The sequence below is a fragment of the Terrapene carolina genome, unplaced genomic scaffold (genome assembly GCF_002925995.2).
Source record: "Terrapene carolina triunguis isolate 2854851 unplaced genomic scaffold, T_m_triunguis-2.0 Scaffold68, whole genome shotgun sequence".
NCBI classification, from domain to species: domain Eukaryota; kingdom Metazoa; phylum Chordata; order Testudines; family Emydidae; genus Terrapene; species Terrapene triunguis.
In genome coordinates, this window is record NW_020664419.1 from 32,776,570 (window position 1) to 32,803,815 (window position 27,246).

At 44.3% G+C, this 27,246-nt stretch overlaps 1 protein-coding gene across 1 annotated transcript in view; it reads left to right on the forward strand.

The window, feature by feature from the left end:
- Positions 1-3,518: 3,518 nt before the first annotated feature.
- MOV10L1 (Mov10 like RISC complex RNA helicase 1) overlaps positions 3,519-27,246 on the forward strand; it is a 79,883-nt gene continuing 56,155 nt past the window's right edge. The window contains exons 1-7 of the mRNA XM_029910835.1: positions 3,519-3,659; positions 14,076-14,235; positions 16,392-16,504; positions 18,372-18,562; positions 20,030-20,155; positions 20,768-21,012; positions 21,615-21,807. Coding sequence (XP_029766695.1) covers positions 3,534-3,659; positions 14,076-14,235; positions 16,392-16,504; positions 18,372-18,562; positions 20,030-20,155; positions 20,768-21,012; positions 21,615-21,807 — 1,154 coding nt within the window. The 5' untranslated portion in view covers positions 3,519-3,533. The remainder of the gene's footprint in view (positions 3,660-14,075; positions 14,236-16,391; positions 16,505-18,371; positions 18,563-20,029; positions 20,156-20,767; positions 21,013-21,614; positions 21,808-27,246) is intronic.

Here is a 27,246-nt window from a genome sequence, read left to right on the forward strand (position 1 = left end):
CCCCCCCCCCCCCCCCCCCCCCCCGAACAGGAAAACTACCTCCCAGACTGACCAGGGTGCCTAGTGACTGCAATGTGTGTGTGACCTTCTGCTGAACCTGCCCCCATGTCTGTACCCTGGTAAAGGTGACTGTCCTCTCCAATTAACAACCCCCTTCCCCCCCTTCAAACACACTGTCCTTTAAAAGAACATGACTGAAACAGTAATTAACAGAAACGTATTTTTTATTAACAACTACACAGTTAGGGGATGAAACTGGGACGGGGGCTTGGGTGAGATGCTTTTGGAGTGAAGGAAAGGACTTATCAAATCTTTGGGAATGAGAGCCTTCTGTTACTTGAGCAGTCTGCAGGGGTGGAGTGACTGTTTTCACGGCCTCTGCCGTCCCTCCTTCTTGGGACTTTGGGTGAGGGGGGGATGAGACTTTGTGGCGTGGGAGGGCGGTTAGAGAGAGAATGCAGCTGGGCTCTGTCCTCCTGCCTCCGGTCCTGCAGAACATCTACAAGGCGCCGGAGCGTGTCGATTTGCTCCCTCATTAGTCCAAGCAGCGTTTGAGTCGCCTGCTGGTCTTCCTGCCGCCACCTGTCCTCCCGTTCGCTATGTGATCACTGGTATTGCGACATGTTCTGCCTCCACTGGGTCTGCTGTGCCGCCTCGGCTCGGGAGCAGCCCATAAGTTCTGAGAACATCTCGTCCCGTGTCCTTCTCTTTCGTCGCCTGATCTGCGCCAGCCTCTGGGAGGGGGATGCCGGGGTAGCTCGGGAGACACTCGCAGCTGTGGGATGGGAAAAAGGGAGTGAATTCCTCAGAAAGATACAATTTTGCGAACAATGAATATAGTCTTTCTCTATGAACAAGACCATGCACAGCACCTATCACATGCGCACTCAGTACAAGGTCGAATTTTCGGCCTTCCCATTGAGTGCCTGGGGTTTTGCTGTACAGATCACACAAGCGGGGCTGGACAACGGAATTCGGCTAGCAGGCGGACATGGTAAGCCGTAGACTTTTGGCTGCTTAAAGCTTAATTTATAGCAATGCTCCTAGCGTTGGCCAGTTCCTGCTGCCGGCAATCCGGCCAGCATGAACTCTGCCCCTGTCCCACCCCCTTCGCGGCTGTCCCCGGGAAAGATCCCTGCATGCTGCCCCTGTCATGCCTCCACCGTGTGGCTGTAAACGGCCGGTTACAGTTATGTAAAGGAACAGGCAATCAGTCCCAATACTAACATTCCCCTAATTCAAAGCAGGTCACTATGAGTGATATCACTCTGATGAGGATTTCGGAGACAGAGAAAGACCACATGCTGCGTGAATGCCAGCAAGCACCAGGGCCGTATGCCGCCATGCTTTGCGAGGCAATGATCCCGGAGTACTTGCTGCTAGCCTGGCGCGGAAAAGTTTCCTACCATGGAGGACGCAATAAGGCCGCTCTCCCCAGGAACCTGATGCAAAGGCTTTCACAATACCTCCAGGAGACCTTCGTGGAGATGTCCCAGGAGGATTTCTGCTCTATCCCCGGACATATTGACAGAATTTTCCAGTAGCTGCACTGGCAAGAACTAAAAACTAAAGCGCCTAGGGCAAACTAATCATGAAAAACCCATTGTTAAGATACCATTCCTATTCTGTTCAAAATAAATGTTTAAAACACTTACCTACTGATGTTTCCCCTGATTCACGGTCCGGGTTACCGCCTTGGGAGGGTTGGTAGGGGATCTCCGTGAGGGTGATGAAGAGATCCTGGCTGTCGGGGAAATCAGCGTTGAAAGCGCTGTCGACTGCCTCGTCCTCCTCATCTTCCCCGTCTGCGAACATCTCCGAGGAAGCGGCCGTCGACAATACCCCATCGTCAGAGTCCACGGACAGTGGTGGGGTAGTGGTGGCGGCCGCACCTAGAATGGAATGCAGAGCCTCGTAGAAACGGCATGTCTGGGGCTGGGATCCGGAGCGTCCGTTTGACTCTTCGGTCTTCTGGTACCCTTGTCTCAGCTCCTTGATTTTCACTTGGCACTGCATTGCATCCCGGCTGTATCCTCTCTCTGTCATGGCTTTTAAGATCTTCTCGTAGATCTTCACATTCCGTTTTTTCGATCGCAGCTCCGAAAGCACGGACTCATCGCCCCACACAGCAATCAGATCCAAGACTTCCCAATCAGTCCATGCTGGGGCCCTCTTTCTATTCTGCGATTGCATGGTCACCTCTGCTGGAGAGCTCTGCATCGTTGCCAGTGCTGCTGAGCTCGCCACGATGTCCAAACAGGAAATGAGATTTAAACTGTCCAGACAGGAAAAGGAATTCAAATGTTCCCGGGGCTTTTCCTGTGTGGCTGGTCAGAGCCTCCGAGCTCGGACTGCTGTCCAGAGAGTCAACAGAGTGGTGCACTGTGGGATACCTCCCGGAGCTATTAGCGTCGAATTCCATCCACACCTACCCTAATTCGACATGGCCATGTCGAATTTAGCGCTACTCCCCTCGTCGGGGAGGAGTACAGAAATCGATTTAAAGAGACCTCTATGTCGAACTAAATAGCTTCGTTGTGTGGACGGGTGCAGGGTTAATTCGAGTTAACGCTGCTAAATTTGACATAACCTCCTAGTGTAGACCAGGCCAAAGTCTCAAACTGTAGCACAATGCTGTTGAGTAAACTCACAAGGATGGTGACAGCCAAAAAAGTGCAATTTTTCCTCCTCCCCCCACCCCCCCGTTGGTTTTCAAAATGTAAAACCACTAGGACTGTTTGTATTTCAAGAGGTGTAGCACAAAATCTCAGCACTTATCTTAAACAAATTTGCTGACCTACAGCAGTACCTTAGATCAGTGGTTCTCAACCAGGGGTACGTGTGTACACAGAGGTATTCTAGGAGGTACATCAACTCATCTAGATATTTGCCTAGTTTTACAATAGGCTACATAAATAGCGCTAGAAAAATCATTACAAAATAAAATTTCATACAGACAGTGATTTGTATATAGAGCAGTATAAACTATAGACTGAAATCTAAGTACAATATTTATATTTCAATTAATTTATTTTATAATTTATGGTAAAATTGATAAAGTAAGCAATTTTTTCAATAATAGTGTGCCGTGGCACTTTTATATTTTTATGTCTGATTTTGTAAGCAAGTAATTTTTAAGTGAGGTGAAACTTGGGGGTATGCAAGACAAATCAGACTCCTGAATGGGGAACAGTAAACTGGAAAGGTTGAGAGCTACTGTCTTAGATTATTAGAACTATTTTGCAGAATCCAGTTTTATATATCATTTATGCTGATTGCTTACTGTTCACATTCCTCGCAACTTAGACTTTGAAAATAAATTTCTCAGGTTCAGTGTGGCAATATTTTGGTTGCAAACACAGTTGAGAATTGTTTCCATTACATGGTATTTATGATAACTACTAGTTATACATTTTCATGGAAAAAATAGTTTTGTTTTTATATAAGCATCTAAACATATTTTCCCCCTTTCAGATGATAAAGAGTTAAAAACCGTACAAGGAGTAGTGACAAGATTTTGCCATGATTATGGGATGATTGATGACTTGATTTGCTTCACAAGTGATGCTGTGATGAGCGGTGTGCCACTGAACGTTGGACAGAAAGTCATCGCTGTTGTTGAAGAGGATAAAACATCTAATGGATTGAAGGCGATCAGAGTAAGACATGAATGAGTAGTGCAATTGGTCTAGCATTTTGTATTATGAACTGCCTTTGTAAGGAAACTTCTCTAAAGATTTTTCTGTCTGGATGATTTCTGAAGTAGTTGTTTGTATCACTATGGTCAGGTTGACTTGTCACAGTGCCTTTAATTATTGGGGTCCCACACTACCAAACTTGCATCCAAATTATTCATTTAACCCTTTTTCCAATTGAAGGGATGGGTGGGGTAGGGAATGCCCAAAATGTCAGGGAGAAGAGAAAAGGCTACATTTCGTTGAAATGATAGCTGGACAATATGTAGGACACTAAGCCTCATAATTTTTTTTAATTTCAGTGCCTTGGACACCCCAAATGAATTCCCTGTTTCTGATAGGGCCTTACCAAATTCACAGCTATGAAAAACGCATCATGGCCTGTGAAATATGGTCTCCCACCGTGAAATATGGTCTTTTGTGAGCTTTTATCGTATGCTATACAGATTTCATGGGAGAGACCAGCGTTTCTCAAATTGTGGAGGGGGAGGGGTCCTGACCCAAAAAAAGGGAGTTGTGGGGGGTCACGAGGTTATTTTAGGGGAGTTTCAGTATTGCCACCCTTACTTCTTCACTGCCTTCAGAGCTGGGCAGCTAGAGAGTGGTGGCTGTTAGCTGGGCATCCAGCTCTGAAGGCAGCGTTGCCGCCAGCAGCAGCGTAAAAGTAAGGGTAGCAGTACCACAACTCCCCCTACAATAACCTTGTGACCCCCCCCCCAACTCCTTTTTGGGTCAGGACCCCTACAATTACACTGTAAAATTTCAGATTTAAATAGCTGAAATAATGATATTTATGATTTTTTAAAATTCTGTGACCGTGAAGTTGACCAAAAGGGACTGTGAATTTGGTAGGGCCCTACTGATATAGAAGATTAGGACCTGATCCTGCAATCATTATTTATGTGAGAAATTCTAAGAAGCGTTCTTGTGTTTGCAGGATTGGGTCCTTGATTTCCATGTGCTGTAGGATAATACATATATAGACGGCCCTGATTTTGCAAATGGGCATGGGATTTATGGATTTTGATGTGGGATTCTAATTTAGAAATATAGCAACTGTATAGGAATCACCTTACTGATAGGAAAATGTCATTAAAAATAAAACCAATAGCAAGTAAAAGTATCTTATTGTCTTGTCCCATTACACTGTTTATCAGAGTAACTAAAATTTAAGTAAAATAAGATAATTAAAGATGATTGAGATTTTAGAAATTATAGATGATGAAACAGTTTAAGTATAAGTTTCCCCATGGAGCAGAATAGGAACATGTATCTTCCCTTTATCTTATGAGAGTTGGATCAGTATTCCATTTCTTTTCAAATTTTATTGTTCCTCACCTTCTCCAAAAATGAGTGACACAAACTGAAATAAGGTGAAAGCAAATTGGATTAGGAACTAATCCCAATTGATATAAAATAAACCCTGAGGCACTCATACCTTATTCAGACCTGGGTATTGTTAATAATTGAAATTACCTAATGTTTCTTTAAGGTTGAAAAGTGTATTGGTACTTGTCAATTCATATAACTGTAAATGTATTCATAGGAATATCTTTACCTTCCTATATAAAAATGTATAAGAAGAAAACTTAAATATTTTGCAATAGCTACTGCACAGTGGTATCTGATATATATCCATGTACTTTTATGGCCTACCATACCTTAGCATCTGAATGTTTGTAATGGTTATGGATCTAGTTGCACCTTTGACTCCTCTCTGAGGGTGCCTCTCCCCAAGGTGTTAGGCTTCTTTCATTCACCTGTCCTAGGATGGAATCCCCTGATTTTCCCCATTCTTAGACTGAGTCTTGGGCTACAACCCCTTATATATCAACCCTGATTACTCTACATGTGTGACTGGGCTTAGCACCCATAGCTTCCCTTCTGGAGCTGTTACCAGTGACCAGAAAGCTTTCTTAAAACACTGTTTAATCTCAACAGTAGGCACACAGCACAACATAAGAGAGCGGATTAAAACAATAAAATCATCTATACCAGTGGTTCTCAAACTGTGCATTGGGACCCCAAAGTGGGTCAGGACCCTGTTTTAATGGGGTTGCCAGGGCTGGCATTAGATTTGCAGGGTCCAAGGCCAAAGCCCAAGCCCAACCACCCGGGGTCAAAGCCTGGGGCAGTAGCCGTTGGGCTTCAGTTTTGGCCCCACCAGGCTTTGGGAACCCCTCCTCCCCCCCCCCGCACCCAGGGCAATGGGGTTCGGGTGGGCTAAGGCTTCGGTCCCCCCTCCTTGGGTCGTATACTAATTTTTGTTGTCAGAAGGGGGTCATGGTGCAATGAAGTTTAAGAACCCCTGGTCTATACTCATATCTATCTTCCCTAAGACTTACTATTCCCTAAAGCAGAGGTTCTCAACAGGGGGCCCATGAGCCCTTTCAAGGGGGCTGTGGGGCTCCATGGCTGAAACCCAGAGCCCGAGCCCCAGCGCCCCCCATGGGGCTGATGCTGGGAGGTGTGGGGCTGAAGCCCCGATCCTTGGTGCACACTGCAGGGCTGAAGCCGGGAGGCGTGGGACCAAAGCCCCGAGCCTTGGTGCTCCCTGTGGGGCAGAAGCTCTGAGCCCATGAGCACAGCTGGGGACATGGAGGGCTTTTCCCCTCCTCCCCAAACTACAGAGCAAGAGCATGGCAGTCCTGGGGGCAGCTCCACACCTCTCCCTTCTCTCCCTCACCCCCCCCCCATTTCCTGTCCCCTGGCCAGGTCGGAGGGAATGCATGGAGCATTCCCTCGTATCCTGCTGGTGCCCAAGGTTGAAGCTGCTCTTCAGCTCCCAGCCCCCTTTGCTCCCCCAGAGTCAGCTGGTAAGAGCTGCCTGGCTCCATGGCTGGCAGACCCCTCCAGGAACAGGGACTGCAGGGGAGTCCTCCCAGCACACAGCCCCTCTCCCTACACCCTGAGGTTACACCCACTCTGCACCCTGAGCTACCCCCTGCCCACACACAGCCCCAGCTACCCCCTCCCTGCACCCTGAGCTGCCCCCCTGCCCGCACACAGCCCTAGGCACACTCTGTGTGCAAACAGCCCCAGCTACCCACTCCCTGCACCCTGAGCTACCCCTTGTCTGCACACAGCCCCAGCTACCCCCTCCCTGCACCCTGAGCTGCCCCCCTGCCCGCACTCAGCCCTAGCCACGCTCTGTGTGCAAACAGCCCCAGCTACCCCCTCCCTGTACCTTGAGTTACCCCTTGTCTGCACACATCCCCTAGCTACCTCCTCCCTGCACCCTTAGCTATGTTCAAACTTTTTGAGCTAAGCCCCCCCACCTTTGAGTTTTTAATTTTTGGTTGCACCCTACCCCAACCCAGACAGGCTGGATGGCCTGCTGAGGTGAGGCAGGGGGTGGAGGTGGCACTCCCTCCTGGACCACTGCCATGCGGAGGTGGCTCGAGCCCCGCTGGCCCCTGTCCCCCCACCCCCCAAATAGAAGTCAAACTATGTCTATGTCTAAGGCCTGAGCCCCCCTTCCTCCCTTGGAGTTTTTATAGCATGTCGAGGGGCGATTCAGAGAGAAAAAGGTTGAGAACCCCTGCCCTAGAGCTTTGTAAGGCCTGACTGCTTCAGGCCTCCTTCATCGGGCCTGCCTGGGTCTTTCCGTGCCAACCTGTTTTGTTCTTCTGTGAAGAAGTGAACAGCTCACTGACAACACTCACACCCTCCAAAAGTACTTTTTTTTTTTTTTTATTTTTTTTTTTTTTTTTATTTTTTTCCAAGGCTTGTTTAAAAAAAAAAAATCTTGTAACTCAGCTGGCACCTGTAAGTAGTGCCTTTTCAGCTTAATATTTCACACATTGTTTCTTAGCCCCCTTGAAATGTTCACCAGGTTACTTATCCAGGGCCGTTGTGTTGCCTTCCTCCTAATTTCTTAACAGCCTTGCTATTAAATTAAACACATATGTACACACAGTAAACATTCCAGTGACCAGTTACTGAGTACCTATAGCAGGGGTAGGCAACCTATGGCACGTGTTCCGAAGGCGGAACGCAAGCTGATTTTCAGTGGCACTCACACTGCCTGGTTCCTGGCCACCGGTCCGGGGGACTCTGCATTTTAATTTAATTTTAAATGAAGATTCTTAAACATTTTAAAAACCTTATTTACTTTACATACAACAATAGTTTAGTTATATATTATAGACTTATGGAAAGAGACCTTCTAAAAACGTTCAAATGTATGACTGGCACGCGTAACCGTAAATTAGAGTGAATAAATGAAGACTCGGCACACCACTTCTGAAAGGTTGCTGACCCCTGACCTATAGTATCTCAAAAAGAACAGGAGTACTTGTGGCACCTTAGAGACTAACAAATTTATTTGAGCATAAGCTTTCATGGGCTACAGCCCACTTCTTCAGATGCATAGAATGGAACATATAGTAAGGAGATATATAGGGTTACCATCCGTCCGTTTTTCCCCGGACATGTCTGGCTTTTGCATCTCTAAATAGCCGTCCGGGAGGAATTGGTAACAAGGTTAAAATGTCCAGGGTTTTTTTCTCCCTCGCCTCCCTTCCATGCAGAGTGCGGCTGCTGATTGGGCGGCTGGGCCGATTGAGCCACTCCCATTGGCCTCCAGCAGCCAGAGCTTTCCCCTGCTCCCCCCCTCTCTCTGTCTGCAGCCCTGTGTAACACACAAACCGACCCACCGGGCAGCGTGTTTTGCCTACACGTGGAGCCAGAATGGTAAGGGGAGTCTGGGGGGGGGGGGCAGTCAGGGAGCGGGGGAGGGTTGGCTGGGTCCCCGGCCTCCACGCGTCCCCCCCGCCGTGGACCCCTCCCTCCCTGCCTCTCTCTTGCCTGCTTGTACTGCCAGAGCCAGCAGCAACTGCTGTCTGCTGCCCCCGGGTCCTAGCGTCCCCCATCCACTAATGGGAAGACAGGCTGCCCTTACCCTGCCCTTCCACCCTAGCCCTGAGCCTCTCCAACACCCCAAACCCCTCATCCCCAGCCCTCATCCCCCCCCCCGCACCCTAATCCTCTGCCCCAGCCCTGAGCCGCCTCCTGCATCATGAACCCCTCATCCTCAGACCCACAGCCCTCACCCCTGCATCCCCTCCTATCCCCAAACTCCCTCCCAAACCCCCTCCCCCTTCCCACACACCCCCTCCTGCCCTCAAACTCCCTCCCAAAGCCTGCACCCTCTCCCTTTGCACCGCCTCCCACCCCCCCAAACTCCATCCCAGAGCCTGCACCCCTCACCCCCTCCTGCACACCAACCCCCTGCCCCAGCCCGGAGCCTGCACCCAGCACCCAAACTCTATCCCAGAGCCTGCACCCTGCACCCCTCCTGCACCCTAATCCCCAACCCAGGACCTGCACCCCAGACTTCCTTCCCCCACCCAACCCCCCTCCCAGAGCCTTAGGCAGGTGTGGGGGGGTTCTGGGCACCACCAAAATTTCTACAACCCTGCCACCCATGTGAGTGGATAAGGGTCGGGGCAGTCAGGGGACAGGTAGGGTTCTAGGGGGGCAGTTAGGGTGGGGGGTTCTCAGGAGGGGGCAGTCAGGGGACAAGAAGCAGGGGGGGTTGGGGTTCTGAGGGGGGCAGTCAGGGGGTGGGAAGTGGGAGGGAGTGGATGGGGGCGGGGTGGGGCTTCCCCCCCCCCCCATTGTCCTCTTTTTTGATTGTGGAAATATGGTAACCCTAATATATACATACAGAACATGAAAAGGTGATTCATACAGGGTACCTGCCTCTAAATGCCTTTCTTTCATATGTAAACCCACCCTACTCTGCAACACTAGCAGGAAATTTTGATCAGTTGCCAGCAGTAACTTAGGATGGATTTCCAGTCATAGTTTGAGTTGTTTTGTGGAGGGTGTGTTGCACTGTGGTAGTGAATCCCCCCCTTGAAGCTTGGGACGAGCCTTTTCTGTGACTCTTATGGACCTTCTGAACTACCATTTGATTGCAGCATATGTTCTGAGATCATACCACTTAACATTCTTTAACCCTCATTGTATGTTCAGACTCACTTTCTAATTCCCAAATTATTTTTCATAGTGGGTATGCCATCTTAATACGAGGTGGTGGTCCATGAGAGAAATACTCTTTAAGATTGTATAGAAACCCTATAGAAACTACAGCAGTCGCTTGCCTAAAAATGTCATATTTGGTATGTGTTTAGGATGATATTTTGAAAAGTACATGGCATTGGCCAGACTCTTCTCCCATTTAAGTCAATGGCCATTAATTCCAGTGGTAGAGTTGACTAACACTAATTGCTTTTGAAAATACCTCCTTTTCTGTATTTTTAGCTCTCAGTGCAATAAATACTATCTTACCGCCTTAGTACAGTAACTCCTCGCTTAACGTTGTAGTTATGTTCCTGAAAAATGCGACTTTAAGCGAAACGATGTTAAGCGAATCCAATTTCCCCATAAGAATTAATGTAAATGGGGGGGTTAGGTTCCAGGGAAATTTTTTTCACCAGACAAAAAACTATATATTATATAGATATACACACAGTATACGTTTTAAACAAACAGTTTAATACTGTTCACAGCTATGATGATTGTGAAGCTTGGTTGAGGTGGTGAAGTTAGAGGATGGAAGAGGGAGGGATATTTCCCAGGGAATGCCTTGCTGCTAAATGATGAACTAGCACCCAGCTGAGCCCTCAAGGGTTAACACGTGTGTGAGGCAAGTGTGTGCTTGCCTCACACAAGGCAGCACGAACACGAGGAAGGGGAGACAGCATAGCACATAGAGACAGACACACACCTTGTTTGTGGGAGAGAGATGCACACTGCCCCTTTAAGTAAGCTGACCCACTCTTAAGTGCATTGTCTTTTAAGTGGATCAGGAAGTTGAGACAGCAGCTGCTGCCCCAAGCTCTCTCTGTCTCTCTCCGTCCGTGTCTCCTCCCTGCTCTATATGGAGAAGGGACAAGCGGGGTGCAGGAGCAGGGGGAGGGGACACCCTGACATTAGCGCCCCACCCTTCCCCCCCTGCACAGCAAGCAAGAGTCTCTGGGAGCAGCTCCAAGGCAGAGGGCAGGAGCAGCACATGGCAGTGGGGGGAGGGACAGCTGAATTGCCAGCAATTGATAGCCTGCTGGGAACTTAGGGGAGCGGGGAGCTGATAGGGGGGGCTGCCGGTCCACCCTGGTTACAAGCCCCCACCAGCTAGCTGCAATGGACTGCTCTTCCTGCAAGCAGTGGACAAAGCAGGCAGCTGCCAAACGATGTTAGAAGGGAACATTGCACAACTTTAAATAAGCATGTTCCCTAATGGATCAGCAACGAAACAATATTAACTGGGACGACGTTAAGTGAGGAGCAACAGAGAGTCCTGTGGCACCTTTAAGGTGTCACAGGACTCTCTGTTGCTTTTTACAGATCCAGACTAACACGGCTACCCCTCTGATACTTTAAGTGAGGAGTTACTGTATTAGTTTGACTAAATGGATTTCTCTAAGTGAAAACTAAAGGAAAGTCCTGCAAATGTTCATCCAATAAAATAATGCTGCTGACTAAGGGCTTCTCAGATGCATATTGGCATACATACTTACAAAAAGTGGAATAAGTAAGGGTTTGAGGTCTGCCAGTCTCCTAACTACATTTTGCACCAGCCTGACGACTCTGAATGTTTGCTGGGATACTGCAATTCATACCGGGGCTGTAAAGGCCCTGCAACCAATCAGAGAAGAATTTCCCTGGCACAGACATGGCATAGGGCTACCATAAACAGGCCTTTATTGGATGCATCACAAGCCCCAGTACAGGCTGCCTCCAAGAGGAGATGGGGAGATGGAACCATCCATAGGCTGCCAGGGATGGTTAAAGTATCTCCCTGGACTGCCTAAATTATTCTGGGGCCATGAAGCAGCCTGGAACCAAGAAAATGGCTTAAAGACACCTTTGCCTTTTCTTCCCCAGGACTACAAGTTCTGTGCTTTGTCTCTTGGAGGTGCAGCACAGAATCTCCCCCTCAGAGTTTAACCTATATAAAACTAATATTTGTCAGAAATGTGGATATGGAAACATAGCTTAAACCCATATCTACACACACATACCGATATGGTACAAGTTTTGCTATTGTAGTGCATGGCAGTATCCCCCCACCCCCCTTTTTTTTTCTTCTTCAAGTTATGCACTTTTCTTTCCCTTTCTCTTCAAAAACACTTATTATCCTAATGTGGAATTAACTGTGGAACACTACCAAAATCAAATTTCTTCTTGTCTTACACTTTATTTTCTGCTTGTTTTGTTTCCACAACAGTCTAGATTATTCCTTTTCTACTTCTCACAGTTTTGGTTTTGATTTGGGAGAGAGAAATTAGTGATTGTAAGAGTGATAGTGAGTTTGAGCTTAAATTTTTGATCTCTAGTGAATGTGATGCTTTTGAAAGATGTTGGTTTAACAAAGATGAAATCCTCTGCCTTACCACTGAACAAATACAGTACTGACAGCGATGGTAGCAAGAGTCTAATTCTCCTCTTATTTATACTGCTTGTTTGTAATTTTACGAGAGGTTGGCCTTAAAGATTTCCTCCAATATTTTATCTCCTTTTTAAATCCTTTTGGACAGACTTTGGATTGCAGCACTATCTTCTTTTTTCCCTTCTGTGAGAGGATTCAAGAGGCTCCTACGACCTGTCAAAGCCTGTCCTTTGAATAATTTCTGTGGTGCACTTAACTCTTCTGCTGGCTCTTTGAGCTTGTTGTCTCTGCACACTTCACTTCTTGGGATGTGCAGTTGCTGAAAATTTAAGGCCTCTTTGGTGCTACCACTAAGCCACGATCAGCCTTTTAAAGGGACACTGTCAAGTCATATAATTTTTATGTAAATAGCTTTTTAGATGGTTATGATCCTGTAACCCTTCAGAAAATGAAAACTGATTTTTTTGTCTTGAAACCTGCATGCTTTCTCCAGTGTTCCAACCCTCCTCTACATGCTCGTTTCTACGTAAAACAATAAAGTTTGTTTACAGATCCTCTGTGCCCCAAATTGGTGATAACACAGCAGTGCCTGAACATGATCAAAGTCTACCTGCATTCCCTTTTATTCTCTTTAAAAGAGAACTATGTGATGGGATATTTATTACATATGTGAGTTTTATTATATCACTGTTTAATAATAAAATATATTTAATTTTGCTTTCCTTACAGTAATCCCATATCTCTTTACTTCCACAATACCTGCTTGAGTATTTTCCCCCATCTAGTCCTTTTGCTTGCTCTGACCAATTTCTCCTACACTGTGCAGTTTCCTCATATATACCCAGACACGGTTTATTGTGAGAGTCTAGCACCAACTGCTGCTTGGAGGTGTAAGGGGCTTTTGGACAGTGACCTCAGTAACTATTACTCTTGAGGTGAGAAGGGGGCTTATGAGTGCTGGAGGCCTCCTTGAAGAGAGGGGGGAATTCTTGCGGGATGAAGGAACTCTCCTGATATATCAGTGACTTGTGTGGTGGGGACTTTGGTCTAGTGACAACAGTGACTCCTTGGAAGCAAGGACATGGTACTTAAAGCTGCTGCTGCTGCTTAGCCCTTGTAGGGAGAATTTCTCTCAGGCCAGCGATTCCTAATTCTGCCCTAAGCTTCCCAAATAATTAAGGAATCATTACTGCTTCCATGGGTCAGGCAGCTAAGGAGCCTATGGTATCTGCTCCTTTCTTCTAGCACATCAGGAAACTGGTTGTATTTACATGACCCTTCTCAGGCTGACATTTTGCAAACACCAGCCTTGAGCTGTTTCCCTGCTTAATAAAATGAAAGAGTACATTTTAAAAGAATGGGGGTAAAAAACTCCATGAATTTAAAATTACCAATTGTCACTTGAAAGTCCTTTACATTTTTTTTTATAGTGTATAAAGTGGTGACAAATGGTAAGAATTCTTGAGTTTGCTAATTCACAGAATGGGAAACGCTCTAGCTTCAGTCATTTTTTGCACAAAATTAGTAAACGTTTGAAAACAAATTCTCTCTCAACCTGCCAGGAGACCCTGTAAGATACTGCCTTGATCTTAAAGTGAGATGGGCAAGCAGATTGAAGAGTTGATAGATTAATGAACAATAATAATAAATATCAGCAATGGTGCAACTAGTTGAAACAAAAGTTTCAGTGACAGTGAAGTTCCTTACCACCTTTATATCATTGTTACTGCTAGGGATTCCTTTTATTTTTATAGTATTTTTAATCTTTTGTGGTGGGGGAGGCATGAGTTTTTTGACAACTAAAACAGGTATATAATCCTGTAAATAGTGGTTTTGGTTGGCTATAAAATGTAGTTTAAAATACTTGAAATCTGGTACATCACATGGGGCATCTTGAGTGTATTTTTAACTTTGCTGCTAACCTAATCATTTGTGAAGTAGAAATATCAGTTATGGGAATATTGTATTTTTGCACTCTTTAGGTAGAAGCTGTCTCAGACAAATGGGAAAACTATAGCAGTCCTACTTACGACTCTTCTGAATTAAAAACTAAAATGTTAACTGGCAATATTACATCTCTTACTGAAGATGGTGGCTATATTAATAAGACAACTTCTTTCTCCATGGACCAGGTTTGTGAAGGTATGACTTGAAAAAAAAAAAAAAATCTTGATAACCATTTTAATGGTCTCGAAAGTCTTGTGTGTTAAGTGTCTAGTGCACATTACAAGAATTTATATTTCAAATAGCAGATAATCCGTATTAGAGTAAAAGTAATAACTGGGATGAAGACTGATTTTTTTCATATTTGTGAGTGTTGTAAACTGAGCTCTAAATCACTTTAATTGAAAGTAGGTTTTCTTTATGTGAGAGGTAATTTCTTCTCACAGTAGGTATAGCCCACCCTTTCTCATTTTAAATATAGAGAAATTAGTGAAATTTAATACTTCTTTGAAAATAAACATGTTAGTATATAAAAAGGATTGACTCCTAACTCTGGTCCAGGGTGTCCCACACATTTCATTTTAAAACCCTATTTTCAGGCAGGGTTTTACACTTATCCAAAAAAAAAAAAATGTTGCTACAGGCTGAAACTTGCTGTAAGAGGCCCCTTCCTGAGGGAATGCAGCTGTGTGATTTCATAATTATTGCATTCAGTGTAGAATCTACACCTCTACCCCGATATAATGCTGTCCTCGGGAGCCAAAAAATCTTACCGCATTATAGGTGAAACCGTGTTACGTCGAACTTGCTTTGATCTGCCAGAGCACGCAGCCCCGCCCCCCTGGAGCGCTGCTTTACCGCGTTATATCCGAATTCATGTTATATTCGGTCGCGTTATATCGGGGTAGAGGTGTATCTCTTTCAGGTGCTATTTTGCACTCCTGTAACTTAAACTTTTAAAATAATGTATATCTAATAATTAGGTTTATTTTATTTTTTTAATTTGTGGCTAAAATTTAGCCAAATTTACAATACATAAGTTGTAGTCCAAAGTCTGTTCATCTTTGTTTTATCACTGTGTGACTCCTGAAGTTTACTGTTGAGTGGTAGTAAAGCTGTAACACAAGTAAAAGTATTAAGTATGTGAAGCTAAGGCTACACGACGGCTTAAGTCGACATAAATTATGTCACTTAGGGGTGTGAAATAGCCACCCCCCTGAACGACATAATTTATGTTGACTTAACGTTGTCCACACTGATGCTTATGTCAGTGGGAGAGCTTCTCTTGCCAACATAGCTACCGCTGCTTGCAGGGGAAGGGTGTGTGTGTGTGTGTGCAGGGGCTGGATTAATTAAACTGACAGGAGAGCGCTCCTCCGTTGTTTTAGAGCAGCTACACTAGACAGCTTACAGGGACACAGCTGCAAGCTCTCTAGTGTAGCCATAGCCTGAGTTTGATGATGCTTTGGCCTTTAAACAACTCCCCTATCAGTGATTAGCAAATGTTGTGACTTTCTTTGGATCACAGTTTGATCAGAGATCTTTTCATTGTTGCTAGCCATCTGAAAGCTTTTAAATTGTAAAATTAAATTACATTTTAATTAATCTTCATTGTTTACTGCGATGAACTTTTAAAAAAACTTATTTCAGACACTTAGTAAAATTCAGTAGCTATTTTTTTTTCAAAACAAGCTTTAAAATCCTCTGTGTGGCCAGCTCTGCATAGGCTTCATGCTGCTGGCTGACATGACAGCTTGAACAGTGAATGTTTCTCCACAAAGTAGGGTGGGCTATCCAAAGCCACCTGTGTAGATACTTGGCGCCTCCATGTAGCTGTACTGACTTCAGTGGAGTTCTGTACAGATGTAGGTGGCTTCCTGTGCAGAACTTGTTGCCAGATTAGGGCCAACATTTGTGTCTTTAGAATGGTACTCCTTAATCTGTGTTAAGTATTAAAGACAAAGGTTTATCCCTAGCAAGTGTACCTTATGAATTAAATTCCCCCCTCCCCTGTCAAAAAGTTGGTGCACTCCCAGTGAAGTCTCAGCCTGTTGCAACAGTCCATCAGGCAACAGGGTGGGAGCTCATGGGCCTGATTTTTGGTAGACACAAAAAATAAAACAAAATTAAAATTAAGTGCTGAAGTTCTCTGTATCTCCTGTTACGTGTAGCACTCAATATATAGTGCTGTAATAAGTATACTTTTAACACATTTTAGCAGGTAACTTTAAAGTTCCTTAAATTATGTCAAATCAAAATGCCCTCTTATAGCAAAAACACTACACACTTCCACAAAGTTACACAACTGTCTTTTTATGACAACTTAACTTGCAAAAATGTCACTGTTTTTGTAGGCTTCGAACCTTGTAAAGGTGACTGGGTGCAAGCTGAATATTTTATTAACCCAACAACATGGAGCAGTGAAGCAGTTTCTGTAAAGCCACTGAGATATAAGCGAGTGGACAAAGTATGTATTTTGCATATTGCTCTTGGCATTTGGCAGAGGAATATTCACGCTGTACTGTGGGAGGAAAAATGTCTGCTTATCTTAGTAGGTCTACTATAGTATTGATAGTGCCCTTTGTTTTCAGTTTTTATTGTATTTAATTTTTCCCAGGAATTTATTGGTGTTTATTACTACAACAAAAACCACTGAAAATCGGTGCAAAAAACTATTAATTTTTCTAGGTAAATATCGGGATTTATTTTGGTGGATGTAAGGATGGTGGGGAAAGTACTCAGTAGATTAATGCTTTGAATGGAATTCAGTGTGGTTTGCTGCAGAACTAAAACAGAACTCAAAACACAATGCCACCTCTGAGTTTAAGAAAACAATATATCTCTAATCCCTAAATAAAACTTTGAATAATGTTGAAACCATTATCTGCTAACAGTTTGAAACGTGTACATGGTAGGCGTAAGATTTATCATTATGTTCAGATGTGCATGCACTTCAGAGCTTGCGTGGGTGCCTGTTTGTTTATTGTGTGTATCTTCCAGACTAATACATAGCCTTACTTCAACAGGCAGCTTTGCATATACACACAGACTAATGTATTATCGTAATACGTATATCTCATGCAATGTATTGTATTTTCCTAGTAAAACAAGTTATTTTTTATATTTTTGAATGATACAAAAGTAGGGGGAAAATCAGGGGGGAAAATAATACTTTTTGTAAAATGCAGGGTTGTTTTTTTTGTTTTGTTTTTGGTTTAAACTGAAAATGAAGAGGCTTAAGTATTTGACAAGTATTCAGCTGAAAGATAAAAGAAAATTAAGTTCATTCTAATGCTCATGTGTTGATATGGGATTATTTCTAGAACAAAGTTGGGGGGAGGTGAATCTTAAATGTGTTGTGGGAAATTTTGTTATTTTTATTGGTTGGCTTTTGTGGTTTTAGCTACCAACCACTTGTTGAGAAATACCCAAATCATACTGTCATACACAGACCTGCTCATAATTCATCTATACTTACACTTGATCCAAAACTAATGAATATCATTATTCAAATGCTGTGCTTATTATTATGTTTGCTTTAAAAGTCTTCCAAGCGCTCTGGGTTATAAAAGGACGCTTATCTTTTTTGGTGAGTGAAAATGTTACTATTCCTTCTTGAGTCACCACATATCCAGTATATCCACAAATAAGTCTTTACAGGTGTTAAGTCAGTTGAGTGTCCAATTAAAAGATAAAACTGTCAGCTTACCAAACTGGTGAAAAGTTTTAGGTTTTACTGTTCTCTCATTTCCACTACTTCCATGGAAGGGTGAGGGAACTCTTCGATGGCTATGGTATCTTGAAGCTCAATAGCCAGCCATAAATGTACTATAGCTATGGTTAAAGCATGATTTTTACCCTGCACATGTAATTGCTTGTGTTTGGGTACTTTTAAATTTAAGGAAACACTATAGTGATTACTACCTTAACCTCTTTCATAGAAATATTGCATATTAAATCTATAGACATTCTGTGAAATGCCTGGGATTCAGTTTTCTTCAATTATAAACATATTTGATACATGTACTATTCTGTGATGATTGTTTTAAAACAGGGATTCTCAAACTGGGGGTCGGGACCCCTCAGGGGTTATGAGGTTATTACATGGGGGGTCGTGAGCTGTCAGCCTCCACCCCAAACCTCGCTTTGCATCCAGCACTTACAGTGGTGTTAAATATATTAAAGTGTTTTTAATTTAAAAGGGGTGTCGCACTCAGAGGCTTGCTATGTGAAAGGGGTCACCAGTACAAAAGTTTGAGAACTACTGTTTTAAAAGTTACTGCCTAAGCCAATTAAGCATGTGACATGCAATAAGACTTGTGTAAATGTTACAGGTTCGTATTTCCAGTATTTGTGGAAGAATTGGCGTAGTAGATGACAGTATATTTTTCATTCTGGATTCTCTGAGACTTCCTGATGGTTATTCACCTCGTAGACATGACCTGGTCAATGTGGTGGTTGTGGAGAGTAACCAGTCATGTTACATTTGGAGAGCACTCTGCATGGCTCCCTCAGACAAGAATGGGTAACTTCTCATGTTTGAAGTTAAACATAACTCTTTTTTCAGAAGGGAAAGGAAATAACATGATTTATGCTCCCACAACTTTTTAAACCTGTTTTTAAAAACCCTCGTTGAGCCCTAGTAGGAGGTTCATTCTGATGACCATGGTTCAATTTAAATTGGTTTATAGGGACATGCTGCAGAACTGTGTTCATCACCTTGAAATGCTTCCTGTAGCACTATGTCCTACTAACGGTCACTTGTGACAGCAACACTATACAGCTGTTTTGGTGTCCCTAAAGCTCCTGCTTATATTCTTGATATTCTGTACTACCATGCAATTCATTTGTATTCTTCCTTATTTTGTTTTCTAAATTTGTCATTTCTTTTATTTCTGGATGAAGTCCATAGTACTAAACTACTGCTTTAATTATCTGTTTTTAAAAATAGAGCTTATGGATTGTCTTCTACTTGCCAATTTTAGCATATTCCCCAGTATCGTAAAGGGTAGGGATGAATATCTGTCCACTGTCACAGCAGTGGGAGACATCTAGTGGGGGTTGAGTGTAATTTAAAAACCAAAAACTTTTTTATTAAAGAAAAGCTGCACTGATTTTTTTTCTTCTGTTGCCTTAGATAACTACAGAAAATTCATTTCAATCAGAATATGTAATTTCAGGTATTTTTCATTACTGCTTTGAAATTCCCTCAATATGAGTTGAACATCTTTGTAATACTGAGGGTGGAAAATGTAATTTTTACTGATAATTTAGACATAGCCAGAAAGATCAGAGTTGCAGTCACTGATACTGATGGGGAAACTGCAGGTGGGGGTATTTTTTGATTTTTGGTGTGGGTTGCATGTTACCTTTTTTTTTTTTTTTTTTTTTTTTTTAAGTTTAGGCTGACATCAGCAGTCACCTTTAAAATGTTGTAGACAAACATAAAGGGACTCCCATGAAGCCAGCAGCAGAAGAAGGAAACTTATGAGAATTGTCCCAACCCAGTCATTTCACTTTGTACCCGATTCTAAAGCTGCTCCTGGCAATGGGCCATAAGAAGTTGCTCGTGGAAAAACTGCCCTGTTTGCTGATTTGGGGCCTGGTTTAACTCCCAGTGAAGTCAATAGGTGTCATCCCACATACTTTAGTGGGAGTTGGACCAGGCCTTTGAGGGTGGGTAGGTTGGTTCCAAGCCATTACAGGCTACATCCAAGATTTTTGACCTCTCTAAAGAAAGGCTGTGTGGGTGTAATACATACATATTTTTTAAAATCATTGCTTCCCCTAGTAAATGTAACTGGATAGCTCGGGGGTCATGGTAGATGGCTGAGAAAGCATTTTGGGACTTCTATACTCAAACACTGAGGAAAATACTTAAGTTTGTTGGATCTTTAAATGTAATATTTATTTTTATATTTTCCTGAGTCTACCCATGTAACTTTGATTCAACACAGTGTCATTATGACTTTTACAGACTATCTGCCCCTAGTGAAATGAACTTGGATGAGTCATATGAAAATTTAATGAGAGACAAAGGAGGACTGGAGGTGTCAAGAATGACTAACTTTGGAACGCTTAAGCTAGGGGAGAGTAAAAACATGGTCATTTGGATAGAGTAAGCTCTCTAAATTATTCTCTTATAACTGTTTCCCTTTTGACTGTGCTATTTCTTCTTCTTCTACCATTCCTGACACTCTAAATTTCAGACCTTGAACATATCTAACGTCCCCTTTTTTAAAGAGGGAGAGACAGGATCAAAGTTGAGTCGCATCCACGTTGCTCACCTTAATGGTCACCATTAAACAGTCAACCTTTACCAGTAGCTGGCACGTCGTGGACTCTGTTCCAACAGTTATTTCCTAGTCTAAATACAGAGGAATATTGTATAACCTCTGTCGATCTGCTATGCTGTACTAGAACCTAATCCATGGGTCCTACTTACATTAGCTTATATTAAAACTTCACAGATAACTTAATCCCCTGGTTTATCCTTTTATTTTATTTTTTATTTTATTTTATTTTATTAATTATTTATTTATATTTGTCTTACTTTAGTTATCCTGAAAATTCTTCTCAATGGAGTTGATATGCATGCCACACTTCAGTGAGGGTGGATGTATTGGAGTGTAACTGAATTTGATTCTGTCTTGATTTGTGTGTTCTGTGTTGCAAGTAACCTCTTTTTCTCAGAAATGTTATTTACAGATAACTGTTTAATTACTTCTAGGAATAAGGGAAATGTACCACATTCCTTAATCAGCTGCAGACTAGCTGGCTGGGAAAAAGAGAAGCAGTTTAGCTTTCAGTTGCCTGAAAAAGGCCAGAAGACTCCAACAGCATTTTTGTCATCATCTGTTCCTGTGAAACAAGAGAATTTGTCAAAAGGGAGCATCAATTCACTCAATAACAGTAGAGAACCTACGTGCCAGCCATTGAATAACGCATTTGTTATGAATAATGGAACCCCACGGGGTATGTGTGAGATAATCATACACGTATGTAATGTCTAACGCTTTAAAGGCCTGTATGTTCCTTCAGTAGGACCTTGCATGCCCCACTTGTCAGTAAATAAGAACGTAAGAATGGCCATATTGGGTCAGACTAATAGTCCATCTAGCCCGGTATCCTGTCTTCCAACACTGGCCAGTGCCAGATGCTTCAAAGGGAATGAATAGAACAGGCCAGTTATCAAGGATCCCTCCTCTGTTGTCCAGTCCCAGCATCTGGCTTAGGGACACCCAGCACAGGGGTTGCATCCCTTACCATCTTGGCTAATAGCCATTGATAGAACTATCCTCCATAAATATATCTAATTCTCTTTTGAATCCACTTAGTTTTCACTTGAACTTGTTGCCAGGGGAAGTTGTTGAATGGGTTAACTGTGCATTGTGTGAAAAAGTACTTCCTTTTGTTTGTTTTAAACTTGCTGCCTATTATTTAATTGGGTGGCCCCTGGTTCTTGTGTTTATGTGAAGGAGTAAATAACACTTTCACTTTCTCCACACCATTCATAATTTTATAAACCTCTGTCATACAGTAATTAAAGCTTACTGTGATCTGTCTATTTACTACAGAAGGAATTAATCCTAAGGATCCAGATTTAGCAAGAGAGAATGAAGATCTTGGTAGCAGAGAAGATGAAAATCTGTGCAGTGGAGAAAATGGACAAAATGTGGAAGAACAGCCAACAGTTGAGACAGAAGCTAATGGGGAAATCTTCATACCGCCTGATGGAAAGACTTCCATTGTGATCATATGCACCGCAGTGTATGTGTGGTTTTGTTCTTTTTAAGCTGCTCTGCTGAAGGAAGCTTAAAGATGAGATATTACCCTCAGATTTGCAGGCACTTCCCATTGCAGTCAATTGGAGAAGTGCATGTGTATATGTGAAGGCAGAATTGGTCCAATCCTTTTTGAACTTACAAGGCAGCAACATAATACTTTAATTTTTAGGTCAGTCTGCCTTTTAAACATCTAGTTCTTCTTCGAGTGCTTGCTCATATCCATTCCCATGTAGGTGTGTGCATACCGCGTGAACAGTCGCCGAAAGATTTTTCCCTCAGTGGTATCTGTCAGGTCGGCTCCAGCAACCCCTCGAGTTGCATCCTCATGGTGCTGTATATAGGGGCCTGCTGACTCGTTGCCCCCTCGGTTCCTTCTTTCTGCCTTGGATGGTTGCTGGAACTGCTCATTCTTGCTCTGCAAGTACTCCCCAGTGGACTTTTCTTGTTCTTGTACTTTTTCCTGTGAAAAGTTTAGTAGTTAGTGTTACAGTTAGTAATAGTTGTTAGTGTAATGAAGGACCCCACTTAACCGGGTTTTTTCCCACCCAGGCACCGGGGCATGCCTTGGTTTCCCGGGTGTAAGCCGTGTGAGCTTGCCATAAACCTATGCCTCTCAGTGACCCCCACTCTAGTTGTCTCAGGTGTTTGGGTGAATCTCACCTGTGTGATTGGTGCAGGATCTGTAGAGGTTTTAAGCCCCGGACTCAAGGAAAGGGAGCAGAGGCTAAAATTCCTCTTAATGGGTGGCTCTTCATCCTTCTTGGAGCCGGGTTACTCCAACTCAGCACCACAAGGTGCACGCCGGCTTCCATGGGGGACAGGCACTGCATCCCGGCCTCCCAGGCACTGAGGCAAGATTCCTCGTTGGCATGGCATGACTCCACAGTTTGCTGGTATAGAGGAGGTCGGTACAGGAGAGTGCACGGGCATCGCTCCCACTCCCTGGTCCTGTGCAAGAAGAAGCGGAAAACTGATAGGGGCACTCCCCTACCTCGAAGCCCACCGGCCATAAAGACTCCAGCAGAGTGACACCCATGCATGGTCACTTGGGCTCAACAAGTGTTGCTGCAGTAACATTGACTCCTGCCACAGAAAGGGAACCATCAAGTCTGGTGCTATAGGAACACAGGAATGGCACTCCTGTCCACACTAGAGGCATTCTAGGCAGCACGGGTCTGATGTCCCTCTTGGTATCACCGTCGCCACCTAGTTGTGAGCCAGCACCAGAGACAAGAGCAGCTGCGACACTGAGGCAAGTCCTGTCAGCCAACTCAGCTGCAAGGACCATGGCATCGGCAGTGGTGATGCAGAGATCCTCCCGGTTGCAGGCCTCGGGCCTCCCTCACAAGGTGCAGCAGACTATTCAACACTTGCCTTTCAAAGGCACAGCGCTGTTTTTCGAGCAAACAGACGCTAAACTGCACAGCTTGAAATACTTCAAGGTCATGCTGAAATCTTTGGATCTGCACACCCTGACCCCACCAATAAAACATTTCAAGCCACAATCATTATCTCCGTTCTAGCAGTCGCAACTAAGACAGAACTATGGTAGAAGGAGGGACAGGAATTACAAGAACAGACCTCCTCCCCAGCCTTCCTCGACCCAGGGATCTGGGCCCACCAGGCAATCATCGGGTGCCAAATAGGTGTTTTGAGGATGTGCCCGAGGACAGTGTAACAGAGCTTCACCTGGATCCAACCTCTCCTATTTCTGTGGACCGGCTATCCCACTTCTATCAGGCATGGGCCCATATCACCTCAGATCATTGGGTGCTACGCATGATAGGACTGGGATACATTCTAGAATAGAGTTATTCCCCTCCTTCCCACCCTTCCTCCCTGTCCCTCTTCAGGGACCCTTCTCACGAGCAACTCCTACTCTGAGAGCTGTGAACACTTCTGCAACTGGGAACGGTAGAGGAAGTTCCTCTGGAGTTAAGGGGCAGGGGATTTTAGTCCTGATATTTCCTAATCCCCAAGGCTAAGGGCAGTCTCAGACCTATTCTAGACCTGGAAAACCTCAACAAATTCATGAAGAAGCTGAAGTTCCACATAGGCTCCCTGGCCTCCATTATCCCCTCTCTGGATCCAGGAGACTGGTATGCTGCCCTCGACTTGAAGGAGGCATATTTTCACATCTCTATAGTCGTGGACTACAGACGATTACTGCTATTCATGGTGGGACAGGGGCACTACCAGCTCACAGTATTGCCATTCAGCCTTTCAGAGGTCCCTTGGGTCTTCACAAAGTGCATGGCAGTAGTTGCGGCCTTCCTGAGAAAACAAAGAATACAGGTGTATCCTTACCTCGACAGCTGGCTGGTCAGAGACTGGTCCAGAGCTCAGGTGAAAGAGCACATCCAGTTAATACTGTCAGCCTTCTAGATGGTAGGCCTGTTGCTGAATACACAAAAGTCGACCCTTGTCCCTTTTGGATAGAGTTTATAGGGGTTGTTCTCGACTCAGTCCAGGTCAAGGCCTCCCTCCCAGAAGCCAGATTCCAGGTGCTGACTTCTATCATAGACCGTCTCAGAAAACATCCCACCACCTCTGCGAGGACCTGCCTGAAGCTTCTGGGACACATGGCATCGTGCACATATGTGGTAAAGCACACAAAGCTGCGACTCAGACCGCTGCAGGCCTGGCAAGCAACAGTTTACTGGCCAGGCTGCAACCTCCTGGACAAAGTTTTCACACTTCTCCTTCGGTGATCAACTCCCTCTTATGGGGGCTGGATCCAGGGGTGGTTTGTGCAGGCATTCCATTCAGGAAACTGCAGCTATCGATGCTTCAGAGTTGGAATGGGGAGCTCACCTGGGGGACCACAGAACTCAAGGTCTCTGGTCCCAGGAGGAGCTCCTGCTACACATCTATGTGAGAGAACTCCGAGCAGTGCGTCTTGCTTGTCAAACATTCCAGCCCCGTCTAGAGGGCAGATGTGTGTCGGTGCTTATAGATAACATGACAGCAATATGCTATATAAACAGATAGAGTGGAGCGCGCTCTTCTCACCTATGCCAGGAAGCTCTCCACTTACAGGAGTTCTGCATAACCCACTCAATACACCTCGAGGCTTCTTACCTTCTGGGAGCTCAGAACAAGTTAGCGGATCGTCTCCGCAGATCCTTCTCCAATCACGAGGGGTCCATTTGCCTGGATGTCATAGGGAATATTTTCCAGAGGTGGGGAACTCCCCATATAGACCTGTTTGCGATAAGATACAACAGGAAGTGTCTGCAGCTCTTTCCAGAATCACAGTCCAGGCTCGCTCACAGATGCGTTCCTTCTTCCCTAGAAGGACCATTTTCTCTATGCATTCCCACCTATTCCGCTTATAGACAAGTTTCTGCTGAAGGTCAAAGGGGACAAAGCGAGCCTGATCCTGGTAGCGCTGGCATGGCCGCACCAGCATCGGTTCACCACCCTCCTGCAGCTCTCGGTCAAAGAACCGATCACCCTACCACTGTTTCCAGACTTGATCTCCCAGGATCACAGACATCTCCTTCATCTGGGTCTTGGATCCATCCACCTGACAACTTGGAAGCTCCATGGCTGAACCCTTTGGAGTTAGTATGCTTGGGACCGGTTCTGAAGGTCCTGTTAGGGAGCAGAAAGCCATCCATCAGGGCCACCTATCTGATGAAATGGAAAAGGTTCTCTATCTGGGCTGGACAGAAGGGGATCTTGCCCACTCAAACTACAAAACCATGTATCCTGGACTAATTGTTACATCTAAAACAAGAGATTGTCTGTGTCTTCGATTAGGGTGCATCTGGCAGCTATCTTGGCCTTCCACCCAGGGTGAGTGGCAGGTCCACCTTCGCTATCGTGCTCTGTAGCTGTTTTCTTAAAGGACTGGACAGACTCTACCCGCAGGTAAAATAGACGATCCCCCCTTGGGATCTTAACTTGGTCCTCCTCAAGACTGACGGGGGCACCATTCAAGCCTTTGGCAACATGATATTTGCTCTACTTATCATGGAAGGTGGCCTTCCTCGTAGCCATCATATTGGGCAGGAAGGTCTCAGAAATCAGAGCCCTCGCTTCAGAACCGCCCTACATAGTTTTCATCAAGGACAAGGTTCAGCTCCGCCCCCACCTGGCCTTCCTCCCAAAGATGGTATTGCAGTTCCACAATAACCAGGACATTTTCCTCCCTGTGTTCTTCCTGAAGCCACCTGCAAATAGCCAGGTAGGTGCTGGCTTTTTACCTAGATCGGATCAGATAGTTTAGGAAGACTACTCAGCTCTTTGTAGCAGTGGTTGATAGGCTGAAGGGCCTCCGAGTCTCAGCCTAAAGAATTTCTTCATGGATTACACTGATCTACAATTTTTGAGAAGTCGTCTGCTTCAGAGATAAAATGTGCTATTTATTATGTATTTTGATGTGCTGAATTCAAATATGACAATTAAAACAACTGGCTACTGTTTCTAAGATATTTAAGTTTTTACATTTTATGTCTATGTATATTGTGTAGATAGTAGAGTTTTAATCATAAATGGTAAACCTAGGTCTTTTCATGTGTTTATGGTTGCTTTACATGATAATATTTCACCTTCCTGTTTATGTAACACTTTAAAAATCAGCAAAAGGGTTATATAAATAAAATTTATTATGAAACAAAAGGTAAAAAACTATTATGTACATAGTTTAGTTCTATTGAGTGTCTACTGGGCACTTCTTGGCTTGTCTCTTGTATTCATTAAATGGAGCATCTCTTGTCACTGTCCAGCAATAGTCTGCAAGCATTGATGGGCTCCATTTGCCCTGATAGCGTTTCTCCATTGTTGCAATGTCCTGGTGAAATCGCTCGCCGTGCTCGTCGCTCACTGCTCCGCAGTTCAGTGGAAAAAAATCTAGATGAGAGTGCAAAAAATGTATCTTTAGTGACATGTTGCAACCAAGGCTTTTGTATGCCTTGAGGAGATTTTCCACCAACAACCTGTAGTTGTCTGCCTCTTGTTTCCAATAAAATTTATTGCCACTAACTGGAAGGCTTTCCATGCCGTCTTTTCCTTGCCACGCAGTGCATGGTCAAATGCATCATCTGGAAGAAGTTCACGAATCTGAGGACCAACAAAGACACCTTCCTTTATCTTAGCTTCACTTAACCTTGGAAATTTTCCACGGAGGTACTTGAAAGCTGCTTGTGTTTTGTCAATGGCCTTGACAAAGTTCTTCATCAGACCCAGCTTGATGTGTAAGGGTGGTAACAAAATCTTCCTTGATTCAACAAGTGGTGGATGCTGAACACTTTTCCTCCCAGGCTCCAATGACTGTCGGAGTGGCCAATCTTTCTTGATGTAGTGGGAATCTCTTGTACGACTATCCCATTGGCAGAGAAAACAGCAGTACTTTGCGTATCCAGTCTGCAGACCAAGCAAGAAAGCAACAACCTTCAAATCGCCACAAAGCTGCCAC